The sequence below is a fragment of the Neoarius graeffei genome, chromosome 24 (genome assembly GCF_027579695.1).
Source record: "Neoarius graeffei isolate fNeoGra1 chromosome 24, fNeoGra1.pri, whole genome shotgun sequence".
Lineage (NCBI taxonomy): Eukaryota > Metazoa > Chordata > Actinopteri > Siluriformes > Ariidae > Neoarius > Neoarius graeffei.
This window is the reverse complement of record NC_083592.1, coordinates 46,399,832-46,421,034: the sequence shown is the minus strand read 5'-3', so window position 1 is coordinate 46,421,034 and position 21,203 is coordinate 46,399,832. Positions and strand designations below refer to the sequence as shown.

At 41.5% G+C, this 21,203-nt stretch overlaps 1 protein-coding gene across 1 annotated transcript in view; it reads left to right on the top strand.

Moving 5' to 3' along the window:
* niban2b (niban apoptosis regulator 2b) overlaps positions 1-20,714 on the top strand; it is an 81,499-nt gene extending 60,785 nt beyond the window's left edge. The window contains exons 7-14 of the mRNA XM_060907384.1: positions 2,586-2,690; positions 2,788-2,950; positions 6,476-6,663; positions 7,429-7,584; positions 13,110-13,223; positions 14,101-14,208; positions 15,386-15,497; positions 18,790-20,714. Coding sequence (XP_060763367.1) covers positions 2,586-2,690; positions 2,788-2,950; positions 6,476-6,663; positions 7,429-7,584; positions 13,110-13,223; positions 14,101-14,208; positions 15,386-15,497; positions 18,790-19,706 — 1,863 coding nt within the window. The 3' untranslated portion in view covers positions 19,707-20,714. The remainder of the gene's footprint in view (positions 1-2,585; positions 2,691-2,787; positions 2,951-6,475; positions 6,664-7,428; positions 7,585-13,109; positions 13,224-14,100; positions 14,209-15,385; positions 15,498-18,789) is intronic.
* The last annotated feature ends 489 nt before the right edge of the window (positions 20,715-21,203 follow it).

Here is a 21,203-nt window from a genome sequence, read left to right as displayed (position 1 = left end):
CCCTGTGGCTATAGCCTGTGGTTGGTGGAACGGCTGAAAATCCCAGATATGCAACATGACCTTATTTGCTGTTTGAGAAGCTTATGACGTGATGGGAATGAATTATCAGTCACTAGGCTTATACTGATACCACAAACTCTTGTACATTTTGCTTCTAGATTTTTCTTTCTTTCCTCACTGGCTCAGATCAGTTTGATGAGGGGGGGAAAAGCTGCAGGTCAGATAATCACAGCATGTCAATCTGTCGTATCTAAAAAATTTAGCAGCAATCCTTGGTGTTCTCCAAACATTGTGGGGATTTGACCTTCAGGCATGTACCACTTTTAAGTACAAATTGTTGGATGGATTGGCAACCTGGCCAGGGTGTACCCCGACTCTTGCCTGAAGTCAGCTGGGATTGGCTCCAGCTTTCCATGTGACCTGCAATGGATAAGTGGCGTAGATGTTGGATTGGAAAAAGACCAGGTGATATTTTCCCAATTTTTCAGCTGTCCGGGTTTTGGTGAGCTGGTGCAAACTGTTGCATGAGATTCCTGTTCTTGGATGACAGGAGTAGAACCTGTAGGTGTATTGTGCATTCTGAGATGCTTTTCTGCTCAGCATGGTTGTAGAGAATGCTTATTAGCTCAAGCTCATCTGGCCAATAGAAATCTTCCGGTCACGTGACCGGAAAGTACACAGCCACCATCTTGTTGGTAAAAAAACACCGCTGAATACTGCTGCACTCGTGTACAGAATGGATCAATTTCAACCGACAGACTACACGGCTCATTTTTCTAATGAACAGATAACTAGATGTATGTCTAAAATAAACGATCTACAGATTAGTGACCCTTATGGCTTACCGGACAGAGTTTTCACGACCGTGTCGTTGGATGTTGAACTGCCAGCTGAATACCCAGATGTGTATAATTACCTCATAAACTTTCCCTCACTGTTCAGTGGTGAAGCACTGCGTGCTTATAAATCTCTGGACAGTTATCTTTACAGAAATTCAGGATTTGTCAGCGACTCAGATGTGGCATCTTGTAAACAAGAAAATAATCCTCATTGGACGGGTAAGTCACTTAAGTATTGAGTATAGCACTGACCAGCCGATTATAGACTAGAATAAGGTAATTCTAGCTGTAATTCCAAATCGTCCATCTTGTTTACCATGGATCTGGCGTTGGAGAGGTAGAGGCTTAGCAGTGGAGGTTTGAGTGGCTGTTTTCTGAGCTTAGTCAACAGGCCGGTGTACCCTCCTGGATTTCGCGCATGCGCAGTAGGCTTGGTAGGATAAATCCAAGAGGTAGGATAACTTTACAGAACACCGGCTCTGCAGCCTTGCTTTTGCTTCCTCTCCCGACGCCGCCTCCTTCGCTTTGCTTCCGATAACAATCCACGGAGACCCCGCTGGTCTCGCTATCTCGTCCGGAATGTTGTGCATGCGATGGAAATCGCTACAAACCGTCATTTTCTGCTGGAAACCAATGTCCAGTAAGTCCATACGGTTGTAGTGGATATTGAAGTCCGGTACAGACGAACAACACGCAAAAATACACACAAAAACATAAACGTGCACAGGTAGGGAGAGCTTGTAGCCGCAGCCGTTATAGTAGAATTGTGTGTGTATAGTAGGGTTTTCCAGAAGAAAAGGCAGAAGTAGAAGGCGGAAATATGGCGTTTGACTGACAAGATGGCGTCTGTCACAATCTGGATCGGCTGTGACGTCACATGCAAGTGCTCCATAGGTGATGAGCTTATGCCATCATGTGCTGTCCAGCGTCGTCCACATTTCATGAAAATTGCTTTTTCTTCAATTCTTCAGCAATTTTTATTCTTTTTGGGAGGAAGGTAGGTCTGCCTGGGGTGCATATGGCTTCTACCCAAATTTGCGTAATTGCAATTAATAATGGAGATGGAGTAATTAAGCCCTAACAAGCAGTTTCCATACAAATCGTTTCTTCTCCCTTGGTCCTTCACCAATTTTGATTCTTTCTGGCATGAAGGTAGGGGTACCTAGGGTGCATATAACTTCTACCCAGATTTGCTTAATTACAATTATTAATGAAGTTATGGACTAAGCTTTAATGAGCAGTTCAACAAAACTTGTTCTGTCAATTCCTCGCCGTTTTGGATTCTTTCTGGCAAATAGGTAGGCATGTTGAGGGTGGATATAGCTTGTATACAGCTTGCAAGAGTTATTGTGCAAGGTGGCCCACTTTAGATGGTTCCTTCTGGAGTAGATGGGGCCGGAGTGAGCTACGCAGTCATTGACGGTTTTTAGAGTTCTTATCTGGTTGAACCAGTCGGGTCATTTCTCCTTGGACTTCTCATCTCTCAACAAGTTGATTTCTACCTACAGAACTGTCCTCATTTTTGTTTTTTGCACCATCTTCTAGCTAACAAAGAAGGGAAGCTAACGGCTACTATTTCAGCATTGTGCCACCTGTTTAGCACTCTCCTCCAACTGTCATGTTAAGTGAGAGGATGTAGCTTTGAATATCCAAAGCCCTCTCGGTTAATGTTATTGTGTAAATATGCAACTCATGGATGAAACTTTAGATTATCAGCTCTCTTGTTTTTTACTTTTTTAAATATAGATCCTGGCTAATTTGGTGATGGAGAAGCTGCTTCCTGAGCTGAGAGACCTAATCAGTCCACGTCTGAAGGGAAAGATGCAGGAAAGGCAGAAGAGCTGGACACTGGTAATTGAACAATTAACTGAAATTAGCAGCATGATTAGAATGGATGGTTTTGTGGTGCTGTTAATATCCAGCTCTAATGGTTCGTGTGTGTGATCAGATCTCAGATGCTGTGTACAGTCTGGTCCAGAGTCAGACACAGTCCCAATATGAGGCCATAGTGCAGAGCTGTGAGGCAGGACGTCCCCCTCTGGAGGCTTCCATACGCACGGACATGGACCAGATAATCACCTCCAAGGAGCATGTGACCAACAAAATCAGAGGTACTGCTGGATCTGTTAAAACACCCCTTTTTTATTTATTTTTAATAAATCTTTTCCTTGCAACCCACATTTTTACTGCATGTTCAGGCCCCCCCCCCCCCAAGAACAAACTAAGTTCCAGGAGTAGTTTGAGGTCATGTACCTGCGGTTTATTGAAGGGAACAAGCTGTAGTCACAGAAATGGAGAAACAGACTACTTGGTGGCTGGGGGTTCAAGTTGCCTGTGGAACGCACACTGATTGAGGAACAGGCTGATATTTCAGACATTTAGTTTCCTGCTCCCAAATACAGAGATGACAACATTTACAGTTTAGCTGTAGAATCTATTATTTTTGATCCATTGCTAAAAATGGTGCTCTCTGGGTGGGACGGATGGCATGCTCTCTGTCCCGTCAATCATATCACCACCAGCCATCCATGTGCATCCGTGAGCTCATTTAGGCCATGGCTTACTGGTTAGAGAAGCCGCTTTGGGACCCAAAGGTCGCTGGTTTGATTCCCTGGACCAGCAGGAATGGCTGAAGTGCCCTTGAGAAAGCACCGAACCCCCAGCTGCTCCCCAGACTGCTTTGGGTATGTTATGCATCGCTCTGGATAAGAGCGTCTGCTAAACGCCTGTAATGTATGTAGAAGATGGTAGATGGCACCCCCCCCCCTTCTGAGGGCAGGGGTGTCTAGTTGCACTAATTAAGTAGTGATCTCACAGAACTTTTGCCTTGCTGTTTTCTTATTGTTGCTTGGTGCACTACTTAAAGGGGAATCTCAATTAGCCATTACACTCCCCGGTCTACTGCCCCTTTTCCACCAAAGCTGGTTCGGGGCCAGTGCTTAGTTTGGAACCGGGTTTTCTGTTTCCACTGACAAAGAACTGGCTCTGGGGTCAGAAAAACCGGTTCCAGGCTAGCACCAACTCTCTGCTGGGCCAGAGGAAAGAACCGCTTACGTCAGCGGGGGGGGGCGGAGTTGTGAAGACCAACAACAATAACAAGACCGCGAAAGATCGCCATTTTTAAGCGACGAGAAGCAGCAGGTGTACAAACGCGAAGTCATTTATTATTATTGGTGGTGTTTTTGCTTCGATATTCACGCCAAGGTTTATGCAAACGTAGCGATGTAACTGACGTATACAGCGACATAACTGATGTATACAACAATGTAATGACGTGGCTTCCCTTAGCACCGCGAGCTATAGAAAAGCAAACTGGTTCTCAGCTGGCTCGCAAATTGAACGAGTTGTGAACCAGCACTGGCCCCGAACCAGCCCTGGAACTGATTTGGTGGAAAAGGGGTATATTAGGATTTTCTTGTTAATGTTGACATCTCTGCACATGAAGTCTGTTTAAGTCTAATTTTGTTTCTCATTGGAGTGGTACCTTCAAAGACGCAGCTTGAGTACCTCTGTTATCTGGGATGACGCATGTTGCCGTTCTGAACTTTGAGTAAAGCTTATTAAAGGTGATCTTAAGGTCCGGTTCTATACTTTTTAAAAGTAATTTTAAGTCTGAGTAGCATGTTTTACACTGAAGAGCTTGGTGTGAGAGAGTGTACTGTTAATGTGTGGGTGATTCACAAAAATGATAAACATGAGCATGGAGCATTGGATACTTTGCACTCAAAGTAGAAGGGGTGGAGCCAGCAGGTGGCACTATGGAGTTTTTTTTTTTTTTTTTTTTTAATATAAAGTTTTTACTAAATCTCGGCACACCAAGAGTGGATGAAAATTTTGAAATATTCTTTGGTTTGGTTGTATTTGTATCATGCTTACAACTTACGGAAACAATGTACACATTGTTCCAAAGCAGCTTTGTAGAAATCAATGTAGACTTGGATCCTTATTGAGCGAGCCAGAGGTGACCTTTTGGTGCCATGGTGTAGTGATATTTGATTTGTCATTCATTACTTCCCTGCAAATCTCATACTACATACTGAAGTGCAGGTCAAAGGTCACTGTGTGATCAGCATTAAGATAACGCTTTAATTTCAAAGAGATTGGCTTCAGTCCCAGGTTTTACAATACCAGGTAGTGACTATTGTTACAGGATGGTTTCTACAGAATTTAGGGATATTAAGGAATGAATTTTGCTTAAAAGTCAAATGCATGTTTTGGTGGATTTGAATTCATTCAGTTTATTTATTGTATTTGCTCAGGGTGGCACGGTGGTGGAGTGCTTGGCACGGTTGCCTCGCAGCAAGAAGGTTCTGGGTTCGAACCCAGTTCTGGGGTCGATGGGGGGCCTTTCTGTGTGGAGTTTGCATGTTCTCCCTCTGTGGGTTACAAAGACGTGCAGCTAGGTTAACTGGCTACTCTAAGGTGGTGTTTACATTAGACCGTATCAGCGGATCATCAGATTAACGTTTTTAAAACGATTCGCGTACACACAAATAGCAGGAAGTGAAGTCCGCGCCGTTTTTCAGCAGTCGCGTCACATGACCAACGTGGCATGACCAACGCCAGCGAATCAGGAAGGTGGATGTCACAGTGACGTTGTCCAATGACGACGTCAGCTAGAGCTCAGCACTGCGTATCCTCGTTCCTCAATGTTTACACAGCACCGGATCAGATACGAACTGGGTTGAATACGTGGGCCCTGGCGGATTCAAATTGTTCCGCCTGTGGAGTCGTTTCCCGGCGTTTTAATGTGCACGGACAGTGCATCCGCAATGACAACGATACGGACACGGTCTAATGTAAACACCACCTAAATTGCCCATCGGTATGAGTGTGTGTGAATGGTTGTTTCCCAAGCCCGGAAATGGGGGGCTGTGGAAGGAAGAGGATCCAGCATAAAACTATGCTCCAATTAATATGATCTATGGATCAATAGGATCCACATGGCAGTGACAACCCACCCCAATCAAATTTTCCACTGTGAATACAATTGAAACGTTTGGTGTATGATGAGGGAGAGAGAGATGTTTCAAGCCCAGAATAGTTAATGCTCTTATTTTATTATAATCTAGATATATTTTCAGGGTGTATGTAGGCAGCAATCTTGGACAACTGGACTCTTCTTCCTTCGCACAAGGCTTTGACACATTTGAAGTCAGTTTTGTATCAAAATGCTTGATGTACTTCCAACATGTAAAATGTAGCTGCTTTTTGCATAATCATTTATTTAAAAATAATAGCTGATGTAACGAGACTCAAAATATCCTAAGTGAAAACGTACTGCGTATGGGCAAATTTATCTTCTTATTTTGAGATTGTTTAATCACAAGATTATTCAGTCTGTTTTAGGTTCTTTTCCACGTTTCAAGCTTTTCTTTTTGTCAGGGAAATGCATGTCTCGAAATGGATTTAATCGAAGTTGACTATATTCCAGATATTTTAACTCGCTAAGGTATAATTTTCTGCAGTATTAAAGTGAGTATATTAATATTGGTGCGTTGTGACACATTAGATGAGGGAGATGGATAGACTTTTCTAATTCCCCTTCTGTTTTTTGGCTGATTTGACTATATTTGATCTCGGTGGAAATGTAAACCTTCGATCGTTCCTTTAACACACTCTATGCTGACTTTTAGCTCTGGTGCTGCCCAAGGCCGAAAAGCTCCTGAAGGTGAGTATTGAGCCGTACATCAGCTCCATCTTGGAGGCCCTGATGGAACCCACCAGCCGAGGCTTCTTTGAGGTGCGTGATGTTTTCTTCAGGGAGCTGGTGGATATGAGCAAGAACCTGCTGAACGGTGGCAACAAAGAGAGACTGGGAGAGGTGAGGGGAAACGATCCTGGGTATTTTAGTACAAGATGATTTTTATTGTTGGACCTTTTGGGTAGAACGAGCATGACCCTGCAACACGGTGCACAGCAGGGTTACTGTTAGCGTCCAGAAGTTGATTATTTTTTATAACGGCATGTCTTGAAGTGTTTTATTCCTCTTAGACAACAGGAATTTGACGATTACAATTTTTGAATCATGAATGTCTTTTTTTTTTTTTTTTTTTTTAAACTGTTACACTTAATGTTGTATAGTTTAGTCCAAAGAGAAGTTAGTTCTTATGTCACAGCAGCTATAAACATCTATTCATTCACCAGCTGCTTCCTCTCTCTCTCTCTCTCTCTCTCTCTCTCTCTCTCTCTCTCTCTCTCTCTCTCTCTCTCTCTCTCTCTCAATAAGACAAAAAAAATGCAGCTTGTCTTGTTACTTAGCACAAAGTCTTTACTGTGGTGGAAAAATTCCTGACTCTCCAAGTACTGGATAAAGACATGGGAGACTCCTTCCACAAAGCTTCAGAGCTGCCGTTATAGAAAATTAATCAACACCATATGACCAGATCTACTGTAGTATCATAGATTCAATTAACAAGGCTTTCAATTGAGAGGAAGCTATTATTACAGTAAAGTTTCCTCTAGGATGATGCAGTAAATGACTTCCTATTCTCATATTTGTTAGTTTCCTGATACAGGTATATAATCTAAACGATAACCTGCATGTCTGAGTCTGATCCAATAGTTAGAGGTTTGTTTTTCTGTGCAGTATATGGAGAAGATCTCTATGCTGGCCTTCCACCCGGTGAAAATGCAGTGCTGCTATGAGAAGGTAGAGCAGCTGAGCCTGGAGGGCCTGCAGCAGCGCTTCGACGTTACCAGTCCGTCAGTGTTCGTCCAGAGAGCCCAGATCCTCATGAGAGAGGTGAGTCTCGCCCAGCTACATGCCAAACTTGGAGTGATGGTTCCATGGGAAAGTGCATTCATGCGTCCAGAGCAGTATGGGGAAAAATGCACAATTAATCAGTGCTGAATTCAAGCCATTTTGGGTATGTGGTGATTTAAGGACACGTGACTGAAAGTGTTCAAATGCATCTCATGAATTGTAGATGGTTGCAAGTTGTCCAGTGGTGTGTGGGGTTTTTGTTTTTAAGGAAAAAAAAAGGGAGAATGTGATGCATGTCTTCCTCCACCTCTACTTTTGGTTGTCAGACTTTTTGCAGCCAGGGACTCCTTTAACTGTAAAATAAATCCTACACATACTCTTAGTACAGATTCTATTTATTTCATGAACATTTTAAAAAGAAGTGTTCAATAAAAGTATTTGATTATTAGAGCCCTAGATATTTTTTCCTGATCTTTCCACTCAGTCCAAGTTGACACAACCTTTTTTTTTTTATATAAAATTTTAGATAATTTTGTATAACTTTCTATGTAATAACTACTAGAGTTTAAATATAACCAGTTTAATGATGGGTTGTGATTTTTCACTAATGTAACTATTTTTTTTTTAAATCACAGAACCCACTTAAGTTCCTGTGAGCAGGCGTGGTTTTAAGGGGTGGCAAAAGGTGGCAGTTGCCACTGTAAAAATGTCTTGCCACCCCAGTTGCCCCCCCCTCCATTTTAAAAAGAATAATTTATTAAAACATTTTTGAAATTCAATTATCTATCTACAGAGATACTAAGCCCTCATCTCTACCTACCGTTATTTCACACCCCACCCCGCCCCCGGAATTTTGAAATGATTTCACCCAGAGAGACGTTCTGTTAGCATTACTAGCAGGTCAGCCTAGCTCGCGTTTTCGCCTGTGTGCTATTCAGTTTAGTGATTTTGTAATTAATTTGTTTCTTTTTGTTTTATGGAAATTGAGGATGAACACATCTGTATAAGTTTGAAGTCTTCAGTAAAGATCCACAATCTAAACCGTTCGCTATGTCTGTCTATTTTTTGATACATCGCTAGGGCAGAATAGTTCCATTCATTGCTTGGGAATATACTTTCAGAAAAGATGGTTTAGATGGTTGAATCCATTTTCCTTGATGGTACAATAGCTCAATGCATATTTGACAAGATGACATGGGTGAAAGTAAGCCGCTTTGGCGTACCACTAAAAGATTTGGCCGTACCGGAAAGAGAAAAATACTGTCTCTTGGGGGAAAAAAAAAAATGCACTTTCAGCATAACACACCTGCTAACGGCAGTTTACCAAAAGCAACACGTTTTCCTCAATATACATTGCATATAACGCGTTCTGACCTGTCTCTGAAATATGTCTGAAGTTAATTCCTTCCATGTTTCACTCGACAGACAACGTGCGAGATGGTGCGCAAAAAAGTTATTAAAACGATTGTGTTGTTGAAATGTTTGCAATTTATTTATAATCAAAAACTGATACAGGTGGATGAAAGAGTGATGGTGTGATTTAAAAAAAAAAAAGTACTATACTAGCTCTACTGAGTGATAAGAAGTCCTAGTGAATGCTTGATAAGTAGACAATAATAAATAAATAATTAGGTGTATTTTTCGGCGCCCGCACTATGACTCAGAATGATAGTACCAGCAAGAAATAAGTTACTTTCACCCCTGCAAGATTACTTGATTGTGAGTCTTTCTTGAGCACAAGTAAAAATGATTTGTACGATTTGCATAAACTGCTGCATCGACAACCTATGCCCCTCCTTTGCCACCCTAAGGAAAAATCTCTGGAGCTGCCACTGCCTGTGAGTTGAACTGTTATTGTAAGCAGTAAGCATGTACAGTACCAGTCAAACATTTGTACACCCCTAGTCATTCATAGGATTTTCTACATTGTAGAACAATACTTACCCCTTTTGCACCAAATCAGTTCCAGGGCTGGTTCGGGGCTGGTGCTGGTGCTGGTTCACAACTCGTTCAGCTTGCGAGCCAGCTGAGAACCAGTTTGCTTTTCCATAGCTCGCGGTGCTAAGGGGAGCCACGTCAGTTACGTCGCTGTATACGTCAGTTACGTCGCGACGTTTGCATAAACCTTGGCGCGAATATCGAAGCAAAAACAACACAGAAGAAGCAGCAGCAACAACAACAATAATAATAATAATGGATGACTTCGCGTTTGTACAGCTGCTGCTTCTCGTCGCTTAAAAATGGCGATCTTTCGCGGTCTTGTTATTGTTGTTGGTCTTAACAACTCCGCCCCCCCCGCTGACGTAAGCGGTTCTTTCCTCTGGCCCAGCAGAGAGTTGGTGCTAGCCTGGAACCGGTTTTTCTGGCCCCAGAGCCAGTTCTTTGTCAGTGGAAACAAAACCCAGTTCCAAACTAAGCACTGGCCCCGAACCAGCCCTGGAACTGCTTTGGTGGAAAAGGGGCAACTGAAGACATCTAAATTATGAAATATTTCCATATATGTGATGTGTTAAAATGTTTTATTAGATTCTTCAGCGTATTCAGCGTTTACCTTGACGCTTTGCACACTATTGGCGTTATCTTAACCAGCTTCATGAGGTCGTCACCTGGAATGCTTTTCAATTAACAGGTGCCTCGTCAAAAGTTAGTGGATGAGTTTCTTGCCGCCTTAATGTGTTTGAGATCAAACAGTAAATAGTAAATGATACAGCAAATAGCCCTATTCTACACCACAGCTGTAGTAATCCATATATCAAGAAACGACATCCATCATTACTTTAAGACATGAAGTGTCAATTAATGAAAATAAAGAAGAATTAGAAGGCGTGCCCAAACTTTTGACTGGTACTGCATCTAGAGCCAAGAGGGTTCAAGTCATTTTTCTTGTTCTAGAAAAATTTTATTTCTAACGTGGAATTTTTACTCTGATCAGTTAGTTAAATAGTTTTTAATTTTCTTGCTAATTTTTCCTAATTCTAAAACCATTGGAGTTTGCACTCCTCCATTTAAGATATTATGCATCGGTACTGTTTTCTCGAATCCGATTGGTCACAAGGTGTTGATTTTGTCTGCAATAGCATCGCTGGCAGAATTGCAGGCTGTAATTCAAATAATTATTGTTGCTATAGTAATAGGTTACACCAGGACTTGAACAGCGGAGGTTCCACATAATCTAAACACGCATTTAGTGTTTGTTTTCTGGAAGGAGTCTCCAGTTTCAGCGAAGATGAGTTTGTTAGATAGTCCTTCAAAAATAAAGGGAACGAAAAAAGGGAACTGTTTGTAGGTGGTGTAATGCAAGTGGTAACAGGAACTAACTTTTGTGAACATTCCACAACACTAAGTGGATTTAAAAAAAAAACAAAAAAGACAATGTGCAGTTATTTGCTAATCTGGCCAATAGGCTAGAGTTTATGCGATCATGTTGTCTGTTGTCCATGTTTCACGAAAATCGCTTCTCTCTCAATTCAGCTTTTGATTCTTTTTGGTAGAAAGGTAGGTCTGCCTGGGGTGCATATAGCTTCTAGCCAAATTTGCATAATTTCAATTAATAATTAAGATATGGACTAAGCCTTAATGAGCAGTTCAACAAAAATCGCTTCTCGATCAATTCCTTGTAGTTTTGGATTCTTTCTGGCAAATAGGTCAGTATTCCTAGGGTGTATATAGCTTGCAACACTTATTGTGCAAGGTCGCCCACTTTAGATCATTCCTTCTGGACTGGAGGGGGCTGGAGTGAGCTACGCGGTCATTGACTGGGTTTTTATTTTTTTTCTTAAACTCAAGTGACTCATTGCAGTGGTGCAACAGGAATAAAGCACTTTATTTTTTTAAAAATACTGTTATGAGAAAATAATCAAGTTTGTGGTGATAACATTAACTCGTATCACACCCCACCATGGATTATCTTTTTCTTTATAGCGGTGTGTCTTGAAGTGTTTTATTCTCTGGAGCACCATCATAACCTGGAACATGTGACTTACTGCCAGTGTGTTTTGTCGTATTTATACTGTGTTTTTGATTTTCAGTCCTGTAGTATTACTGTCGAATTCGGTACTAAATATCCTGCACAGTTCTCCTGTGAAGGACTGATAATAGTTTACAGAGATAAGCCAACCGTAATCACGGAGTCTTAATTCTTATCGTGTTCTTTCATGGTGTGCAAGTGTAAAATATCTGGAACAAGTACAGAGAGAAACTTGACTCAATTGAGTCAAAGAACATGGTGTTAGAGCATGGGAGTGGTGACGAGACTGAACATGCAGAGTGTTTTTATCAGGGCAAGCTCAAGTTTCTCACAAGAATCCCAACTAATTATAATAGTTGTATGAAGGCGCCCCCTGTTGGTTAAATGCAGATGTGTGAAATACAGTGCAGTATTTTTGTACTGAATTAAAGGTATTTTTCTCAAATGTCCATGCTCTTTTGGATTTTTTTTTTTGTCATCATGGTTCAATTATCAAACTTGTGTATTAAAAGTAGGTTTCGGATTGCATGTAGACCATTTTAATAATCCCGGTTTCAGTTTTTAAAGTAAACTTGGATTAACATAAATCGTAATTGATCATCAGCCAGATTTCAAGTTTAAACTTGTTGCTGGGTGTGAATTTATGAAAAGGCAATGCATTATGAACCTGGATTGCAGAAATTGAAAGTGTTTGAAAGAAAATTAAGGAATATCTCTCTCTATCCTGTTGGTTTATGATAAAGCAAACATTGATTTAACAAATGTTATGATGTCACCTTGAGAAAATTGGAACTGCAATAAAACATGGACTGAAATGCATCTCATTTCGTTATCTCTAGCCGCTTTATCCTTTTCTACAGGGTCGCAGGCAAGCTGGAGCCTATCCCAGCTGACTATGGGCGAAAGGCGGGGTATACCCTGGACAAGTCGCCAGGTCATCACAGGGCTGACACATAGACACAGACAACCATTCACACTCACATTCACTACGGTCAATTTAGATACACAATTCACATACACACTCTATGGTCAATTTAGAGTCACCAGTTAACCTAACCTGCATGTCTTTGGACTGTGGGGGAAACCGGAGCACCCGGAGGAAACCCACGTGGACACGGGGAGAACATGCAAACTCCGCACAGAAAGGCCCTCGCCGGCCATGGGGCTCGAACCCGGACCTTCTTGCTGTGAGGCGACAGCGCTAACCACTGCACCACCGTGCCGCCCCTGAAATGCAGCTATGCATCCTTATTTTTTTTATTTTATTTTTTTTATTTTGTTTCCAGTTTTTTGAGGGAAGTTTAGCATCTGCAGTTTGCTACTTGAGCAGATGTTTGTTTCTCACTTACCATGTTTTTACTTGGATCACAATTACATAACGGCAGACAAACAGAATTAACCGGAAATTTGGATGTTAATCAGAGGTCTCAAACCAAACCAGTAATTAAGAGCTTAGGGCTAATTACAACTTGTTTTTATTTAATCCTTGTTGGTGTAACCTGCACTTAGAAATACAAATATTATACCATAACATTTGTATACTTGTCGTATCCTCCAGGCATTTAATGTGCGTGTCTCTGTACGTCTTTTGTTGCAGCAAATGGATGATGCCGTGTACACGTTCGAGCAGCTGCTCCACCAGAGTCTGGAGGGTCATGAGGAAGAAGACCTCTGCAAAGCCATCCAGCGGTGCCAGGAGCGAGTCATCAAGGTCTGTCAAATGAGGATCTCCATCTGTCACGGTTGATAAATTCTTAAATTACTGGCACTTTTTATACAAAATAAATGAGGTTTCGAGTTTAAACACGATTTTATGAAAAAGAACATTTTTTTAGGTTCTTATATGATGCATGTTTGTGTGCAAAATGATGGTTTTAAAATTACTGGCACCCCTCAAAATATGTTTGGTGAATCCTCCTCTGGTGAGAATAACAGCATAGAGGTTTTTCTTTTGTTATTTTAAAGTGTATTTTTGGGGAACAATAAGTGTGCCTTTTTTCAGAGAAAATACTAAACTCCAATTAAACATTCTTAAGAGTGATAAAATTTTTTAAAGTTTTTAAAATAAGTGTACACCGGGTCCATAAATATTTGGACATTTGACAAATATTGGGTGGGGAGTTTTTATTTATTTATTTTTATTTTTTAATCAATCTACCACAATATTGGTTCATTTTGCAGTAAGGCTTTTTTTTTATTTAAAAGTTCTGTAATTCTGACACTTTTTCCCAATTTAGATGTAAACACCTTCAAATTAAAGCATACCCATAATTTAATCTCAACTCCAGCATGTACTTTGTTGGGTGTCAAAAATAACCAACTTGATCAATGTCCAAATATCTATGGACCTGACTGTTTATATTTTGGGGTACCATTAATTTTGCCAGTTCTCAGAGGAAATAAGAAATTCTTATTCGAATGATTTTCAGACAAAACTGAAGTATTTTTCCAGTCATTTGGAGAAGTTGAAATTGTATGTTTATCACTTTTTGGGGGGGGGGTTGCCAGTAATTTCTGAAGTTGTCTGTAGAAGCGGATCTTCCCAGAATGTTTTGATTTCCATGTTTTGTCTTTTTTCCCCGCAATAGAAATATGACTATGACAGCAGCACTGTGCGTAAGAGGTTCTTCAGAGAGGCTCTTCTGCAGATCTTTATCCCCTACATGCTAAAACAGCTCGCTCAGTCCTGCTCTGCTGTAAGAGACACACACCACACACTTAAAGGGATAGTTCGGGATTTTTGACATGAATCTATATGGTATCCCCGTCAGCAGTGTCGTGCATCCACACTGACTTACCCCCGACAGTGTTCTGTGAGCCTAGATATTGTCCAGTGTTGGTCAGTGCACAAGTAGTTCCGGCAGGTTTCCTGGGGTCTGCAAAGTAACACGTTTTTCTTCTCAAAACAGCAGGTGTTCAAATGAGTGATTTATTAGCATATCAAAACCCTCGTAGTCCAAAAAGTAACACCTTGTAATTGCTTGGGGCTACTTTCTCCCAATAGCGATCAGTGCGCGCTACAGTCGCTAGTTGACAGGTAGCTAGGCTATCTGTTTCATTCACTTAGTTTAGTGCTTGGGAAGTTGACTGCATCATGTCTGACTACAGCAGCGACGACGAAGACATTGATTTCAGCACACAGCCAAGGGGGTATCTTTATGAACCCGAATATATGGATGCTGAAATTCAACAGATGGAAGTAGAACGGGGAGAGAGAGAGAGATGGTGAGCAGAGAGGTGGAAGGTGAAGCCGCAGCCGCGAGACCTCGAGTGACGGACAATTGGTGGTGTACTTGTTTCAAGTGCGAAGTAATGCAGCCAGGATAATCGCAAGTGCGCACCATTTCTTTCTTTCTTTCTTTTTTCAAATAAAGAATATTTCTGTAGAAGCTGATGAACTTCTCCTTCTAGCTCTCTAACTAGCTCGTTTGTGTCTGGTCTGAGCTCGCTGCTAAACGCTGTCGAACAACTAATGAAAGTTGTTGGCTAGCTCGCACACAACTGTTAACAGTGACAGCACGCACTGATCGCTATTGAGAGAAAGTAGCCCCAAGCAATTACAAGGTGTGACTTTTTGGACTACAAGGGTTTTGTTATGCTAATAAATCACTCATTCGAACATGAGCTGTTTTGAGAAGAAAAACGTGTTACTTTGCAGACCCCAGGAAACCTGCCGGAACTACTTGTGCACTGACCAACACTGGACAATATCTAGGCTCACAGAACACTGTCGGGGGTAAGTCAGTGTGGATGCACGACACTGCTGACGGGGATACCATATAGATTCATGTCAAAAATCCCGAACTATCCCTTTAATGCACACTCTATACACGTTTCATTGCATTAATAAACTTATCTAATGTCCGTCTGTAGGACCTTCCTCGTTTCCAAGAGCTGATCTTTGAAGATTTCTCCCGTTTCATCCTGGTTGAGAACATCTTTGAGGAGGTGGTGCTTCAGACCGTCACGAAGGACATCATGATGGGTAAGATACGACTCCAAAGTTGCACATGTTAAATAAACCAAATTGAATTAGATTTTCTTCTGCATCTGATGCGTTGATAACACTGCAGCTAGCACTATTGTCTGAGCTGCTATAACAGCAAATGTATTAGCACCTTCTGACCAATGAGACTTTGACATTGTTGTAATATAAGAAAAAAGATGGATATCCTGTGAACCTTTTGATATGTAGGTTTGCAAATAGTGGCATGTTATAAAACCTCTGCATTGGTCAAGTTTATTTGTATAGCGCTTTTAACAATAAACATTGCCGCAAAACAGCTTTACAGAATTTGAGCGACTTAATACATGAGCTAATTTTATCCCTAATCTATCCCCAATGAGCAAGCCTGTAGTGATGGTGGCAAGGAAAAACTCCCTCAGACGGCATGAGGAAGAAACCTTGAGGGGAACCCATCCTCATTTGGGCAACAGCCTGACTATAATATTAACAGTTTTAACATGAAGTCAGTTTCGTTGATGTTATAAACTCTTCATTGATGGAAACTTGAGTGCAAAACTGTTCATGACAACTGCAGTCCTAAAGTTAGCAAGTCAACTGTAGTCCTCAGCCTTAAAAGCATTACTGTAAGAGTCCAGAGCGTCCTCCAAGTGTGACTTTCAACTGTCCATATGAGGTCGTCCTCCACAGGAGCGATGTGATGAGACTCCAACCAGACACAGGGCACCAGGATGGATCAGGCAGGTCCATCCTGGTCCATTGGTGAATTAATTTAAAAAAAAAAAAAAAAAGATGAAATGGTTTAGAAAAAGAACTTCTCACTTGGTGTTTTCACCCAGCTGTCTGTTCTTGGTGATAATGGAGCTAGAAGAAGCAGTAGTCTTTATCACATGTACACAAGCACAGCAAAATTCATATGAAGCAGTGAACACACATGCACAGGGAGCAGTTGGGGGTTAGGTACCTCGCTCAAGGGCACTTCAGCCATGGTATAGAGCAGGGCTTTTCAAAGTGTGGGGCGCGCCCCCCCTGGGGGGCGCCAGAGTTCTTCAGGGGGGGCGCAACGTGAGAGACAAAATGGATCGGTTTTTAGTACCTAAAGCTACAGTGAGTGAGGAGACAAAGTCTGGGCCAAGCAAAAAAACGGAGCCTCCAGGATGTTGCGATTTGCAACTTCAGCTCAAATTCAACCAATCCCCGCGAATTCAGGGCGGTGTTGCAATTATATCCAATCACCGCAACTTTCCCGCAAATTTGACCAATCGTTGGCGTCGTCTTGAGGTGACGTCGACAAACTACCTTCCGCCTTACTTCCGTGTGTTCAAGAGAAGCAGCATGCGCGTCTTGTTGCCAGATTGGACGATTTCAAGTGTATTTTGGCGGGTTTTGAACATATTTTGGACTGGAAAACGTCAGCAGTATCTGGCAACACTGAAAGTGTGTTATGTTTACAGTGAAGGACTGTGTGCACTTTATTTTTTTTTTTTACTTAATACAAGAAGTTAATGGATGCCAACGTTTTTGCCAAAATGGTATTTTATTTTCCATTGTTTAGGCAGCTTCAGCATCATACTGTGAGATTCTGTTCAAATTGTTTTTTTTTTTCTTCTATGAAGCCTGAGCCATTTATTTTATTAGTTTATAATTAGTTTAATTCAGTCTTCAGGAGAGACTGCCTGCACACGGTACTAGTATTAATAGGTTTTTTTTTCTTACATGAAAGCTGAGGCATTTATATTATATTTTAAGGTAACTTCATGTTGTGCTGTGAGGTTCTCTGCACTTTAACTTTTGAACCAACAGGTGCATTTGGATAAGTAAAGCCTATTTTTCTGCATTTTTGTAGTCCTGGTAATCTTTTATATTGGTAAAGTTGTTTATAGGACCATTTCTCAGTGTCTGCTTTTTTTAATCAATAGTTTTTCAGTAATAACTTAATATTTAACATATCACTCAATTTTAATCACAAAAAGAGAAAATCGCAACAATTTCTCGCAACTTTCACTTCCTCCCGCAATGTAATCGCAATAAAAACCTAAAAAACACCAACTTTCATCGCAATTTTTTTTGGAAACCCCCGCAACATCAGACATTTTAGCCCGCAACAATCACAAAAAAGGCCCGCGGAATCCTGGGGGGACTGAAAAAAGAAGGAAGTATGACCACGATTATTTAAAGTTTGGATTTTCATGGACTGGATCTGAAGATGCTCCACTGCCACAGTGTGTTGTCTGCCAAGAGATGCTAGCTAACGATGCTATGGGATGTTTAAAATGTGTAAAACAAGATGTTTTAAAAAGCACAGATGTTTAAAATGTGAAAAAGAAAAAAATGTGTACAACAACCATTTTTTTTAAAAAATACGAATGGAACATTAAGTATAGCAACAACAAAAATTGTAAGGGGGGGTGCTGTTGTTTATTTGCTCTCCGAGGGGGGGCTGACTCTCCCACACTTTGAAAACCCCTGGTATAGAGGGAGGGGAAAGTGCTGTTTATTTGCTCAACTCCCCTCACGTTTTTCCTGCTGGTCCTGGGAATTTAACTGGTGACCTTTTGGGCCCAAGGCTGCTTCTCTAATCTTCAGGCTATGGCTGCCGCCTCTACTGGATGGTGTTAGAAAAATGCAGATGATGGCATATTGGTGTCATTTCATATTGACGTATTACCCAGTCCTAGAGGTTGTAATGTTACTCCATGCAATATTTTCTATTCTCCAATGAATGAGGATAGGAATGGTTTACTAGCTCCTGTTGAAAGACTTCACACCAAGCCAAAAACCGACAAACACCCTGTATACACCATCACAGCTTGCAGGTATAAACTGAATATCAGAGCTAAGCCTCTTCTCATTCCAGGTCAAAAGAGGGTGTTTTTGCATGTACATCAGCTTTGTTTGAAGCTGGTTGAACTTTTGTGGAAATGGGAACAGTAGTACAACCAATAGTAAGAATATTTGGTTGTATTTCAGCTGGAGTTCGTTTTTGTTTAGAGCAGGACAATCACTAGACAGGAAAAGGGTAATGGCATCCAGTCTTCAAATTGTCCAGTATTTTAAAAACAGTTTTACTTAAGTTACTGGTGAATTTAAACAAGATAATGTTGCATGTTTGCTGACTGGCCGAAGGAAAAGGTTGATTTGGTGATGGAAAAAGTACCAGACAAACAAGCATGTTGCAGATGCTTGATCTGATCTAGTTTGTGAGACTACTTATTACCAGATGTAAGCCTTGTTTCAACAGCTGGATGCAACATGAATGGGGAAGAAGCAAAAAGAAGCTTCAAGCTTTTTAACTTTTGCTTCTTCTTTCCAGCTGTGAAGGAGGCTGCTGTTCAGAGAAGACACAACCTGTACAGGGACAGCATTGTGCTGACCAACAGCGACCCCAACCTCCACCTGCTGGCTGAGAACCCATCCATTGACTGGGCAGAAGAATATGGAGAAAAACAGGACGTGGATGGAGAACTCGAGGGTGAAGGAGACTCGGCAGCCCAGAAGAGGCGTAGGATGAAACAGGTGGTCTCCATGATCCAGGTGGACGGAACCAGCACAACGCTGCCTAACGAGTCTTGTTTGGAGGTTCCCAGTGTTCACGACATCCCTGAAGAACAGGGTGAGGGAGATTCTGATGCTCAGTCCTCTTCTGCATCTGAAAAGGCAGCACCCATCAAAGAGGAAGTCACTGGGTCTCCGTCTAAAGAAACGGCACCTGATTTACCCAATGGGACTGCACCAAATCTTGATAAACGGGAAGATGCGTCAAAGTCTCCACAAGACTCTGAGAGCAAGCTGACCATAGAGAGCGCCATCCAGCAGATCGAGGACGCAGTCCAAGGAGAAGATGGAGAGCAAAGTCCAGATGGAATCACCCCAAAGAAAACTGAAGAGACCAAAGAGGAAGCAAAGGTCGCACCTCAAAAAGAGGACCAGTTGGCACCGCCTGCAAACCAGGATGACAAAACTGAACCAAGCACAGAGGAACCTGCAAAAGTTGAAGAAACCATCACAGAACCAAAACAAGAAGAGCAAACAGATGCTGCCGAGAACTCGTCAGACTCCCACTCGGAGCCCCAGCAGCACAGCACCGATACGGACAGCGGCTTCCAGTCACCAGCCAACGAGGCGGCCGAAGAGGACGAGCTGCAGGCCGACGCTGCAACGGTGGAGGCGGGACAAGAGAAGCACAGTGACTCTGGGAAGGGAGCGGACACACTGACTACGCAGACATAGACATCAATAATTAAACTTTTTTTTTTGCTTTTTTTTTTTTTTTAAATGGAAAACGCTAGAAACACCAGCCCATTGCTCACAGAAGTGATAGTTTTACAGATGAGGGTTTTTACGGTGGTTGGTTTGTTTACACAAAACATCTCTCGCTTCCTTTTGAGTTGAGAGTCTGTTTTTTTTCTTAAATCAGATCTTACCTTTTCACACTTTTTTTGCACATATTTGAATTGCTGTCACTCTGGCTCGGTCATAAAGATTTCATAATGTCTCAAATTTCATTTGCTAATTTTTATGTGGATTGTGCTGAGAAATGGGATGCTTTTGCCAAGAAGACTGCTTAACCCTATATAACTGGCTCCATGCCTTATAGTCTAGTATGGCATTGTATGCAATTTTATTTGGTCGTCTTCTCCCCCCCCCCCCCCCCCCCCCCCCAGGGCTTGCTTAGGCCCAAACTGAAAACACTGAATTTTTTTTTTTTTTTGTCGTCCTTTTTTTTTAAAAATAAATATAGATTAATTTCTTTTGGAGCTTGACTTTTTTTTTTTTTTTGTGAATATCTTGATATTTCCTTTACTTTAAATGGTTAAATCTGAGCAAATTTTTAAAAAATAAAACCTTATTCAGCATGAGGTTTTACAGTTACCTTTCTGTATACTCAAACTAATCTCCATTACTGCTGATTGTGATATGTAGCACATGTTTCTGGTCCAGTCCGTGTTTCACGCTGCCTGTATTTAGGCTGAATGCTGTGGTAACTGGAGATTTCGAGTTTGGTGTGCTTCGACCAGGAACATTCTTAACTAAACTATAAACTAGGAATAGAAATCCTGCAAGTGTTTATCTGGGGGCTTGCGTTTCAAACTGAAATGACCAAACTAGTTAAAGGGTGAATATGTAATTATTGCAGTTACCTATTGTTAAGTATGTTTATTTATTATCTGATGCACTTCATTGCCTTCTTTTGTTTCATTGAAAATGATCAATAAATCATTTAGATTTGACACTGCATTTTCTAGTCGTTGTTATTGCCACAGTCTTTCATATCCAAACACTAAATATTATTGACCTGATATCAACAGTACTGCTGTTTTTCATTAATTTCTTCCAATGATGTTCCTACAGTCTTTTTAGCATCAATACACAATTTTTCATTGTAATAATTATGCAAATTGGGGTGGCACGGTGGTGGCCGACAGGCACCTTTGTGTGGAGTTTGCATGTTCTCCCCATGTCTGTGTGGGTTTTCTCCACAATCCAAGGACATGCATGCATTCATTCATCCATCCATTATCCGTAACCGCTTATCCTGTGCAGGGTCGTGGGCAAGCTGGAGCCTATCCCAGCTGACTATGAGCGAGAGGCGGGGTACACCCTGGACAAGTCACCAGATCATCACAGGGCTGAAACATGGAGACAAGCAACCATTCGCACACACATTTACACCTACGGTCAATTTAGAGCCACCCATTAGCCTAACCTGCATGTCTTTTGGACTGG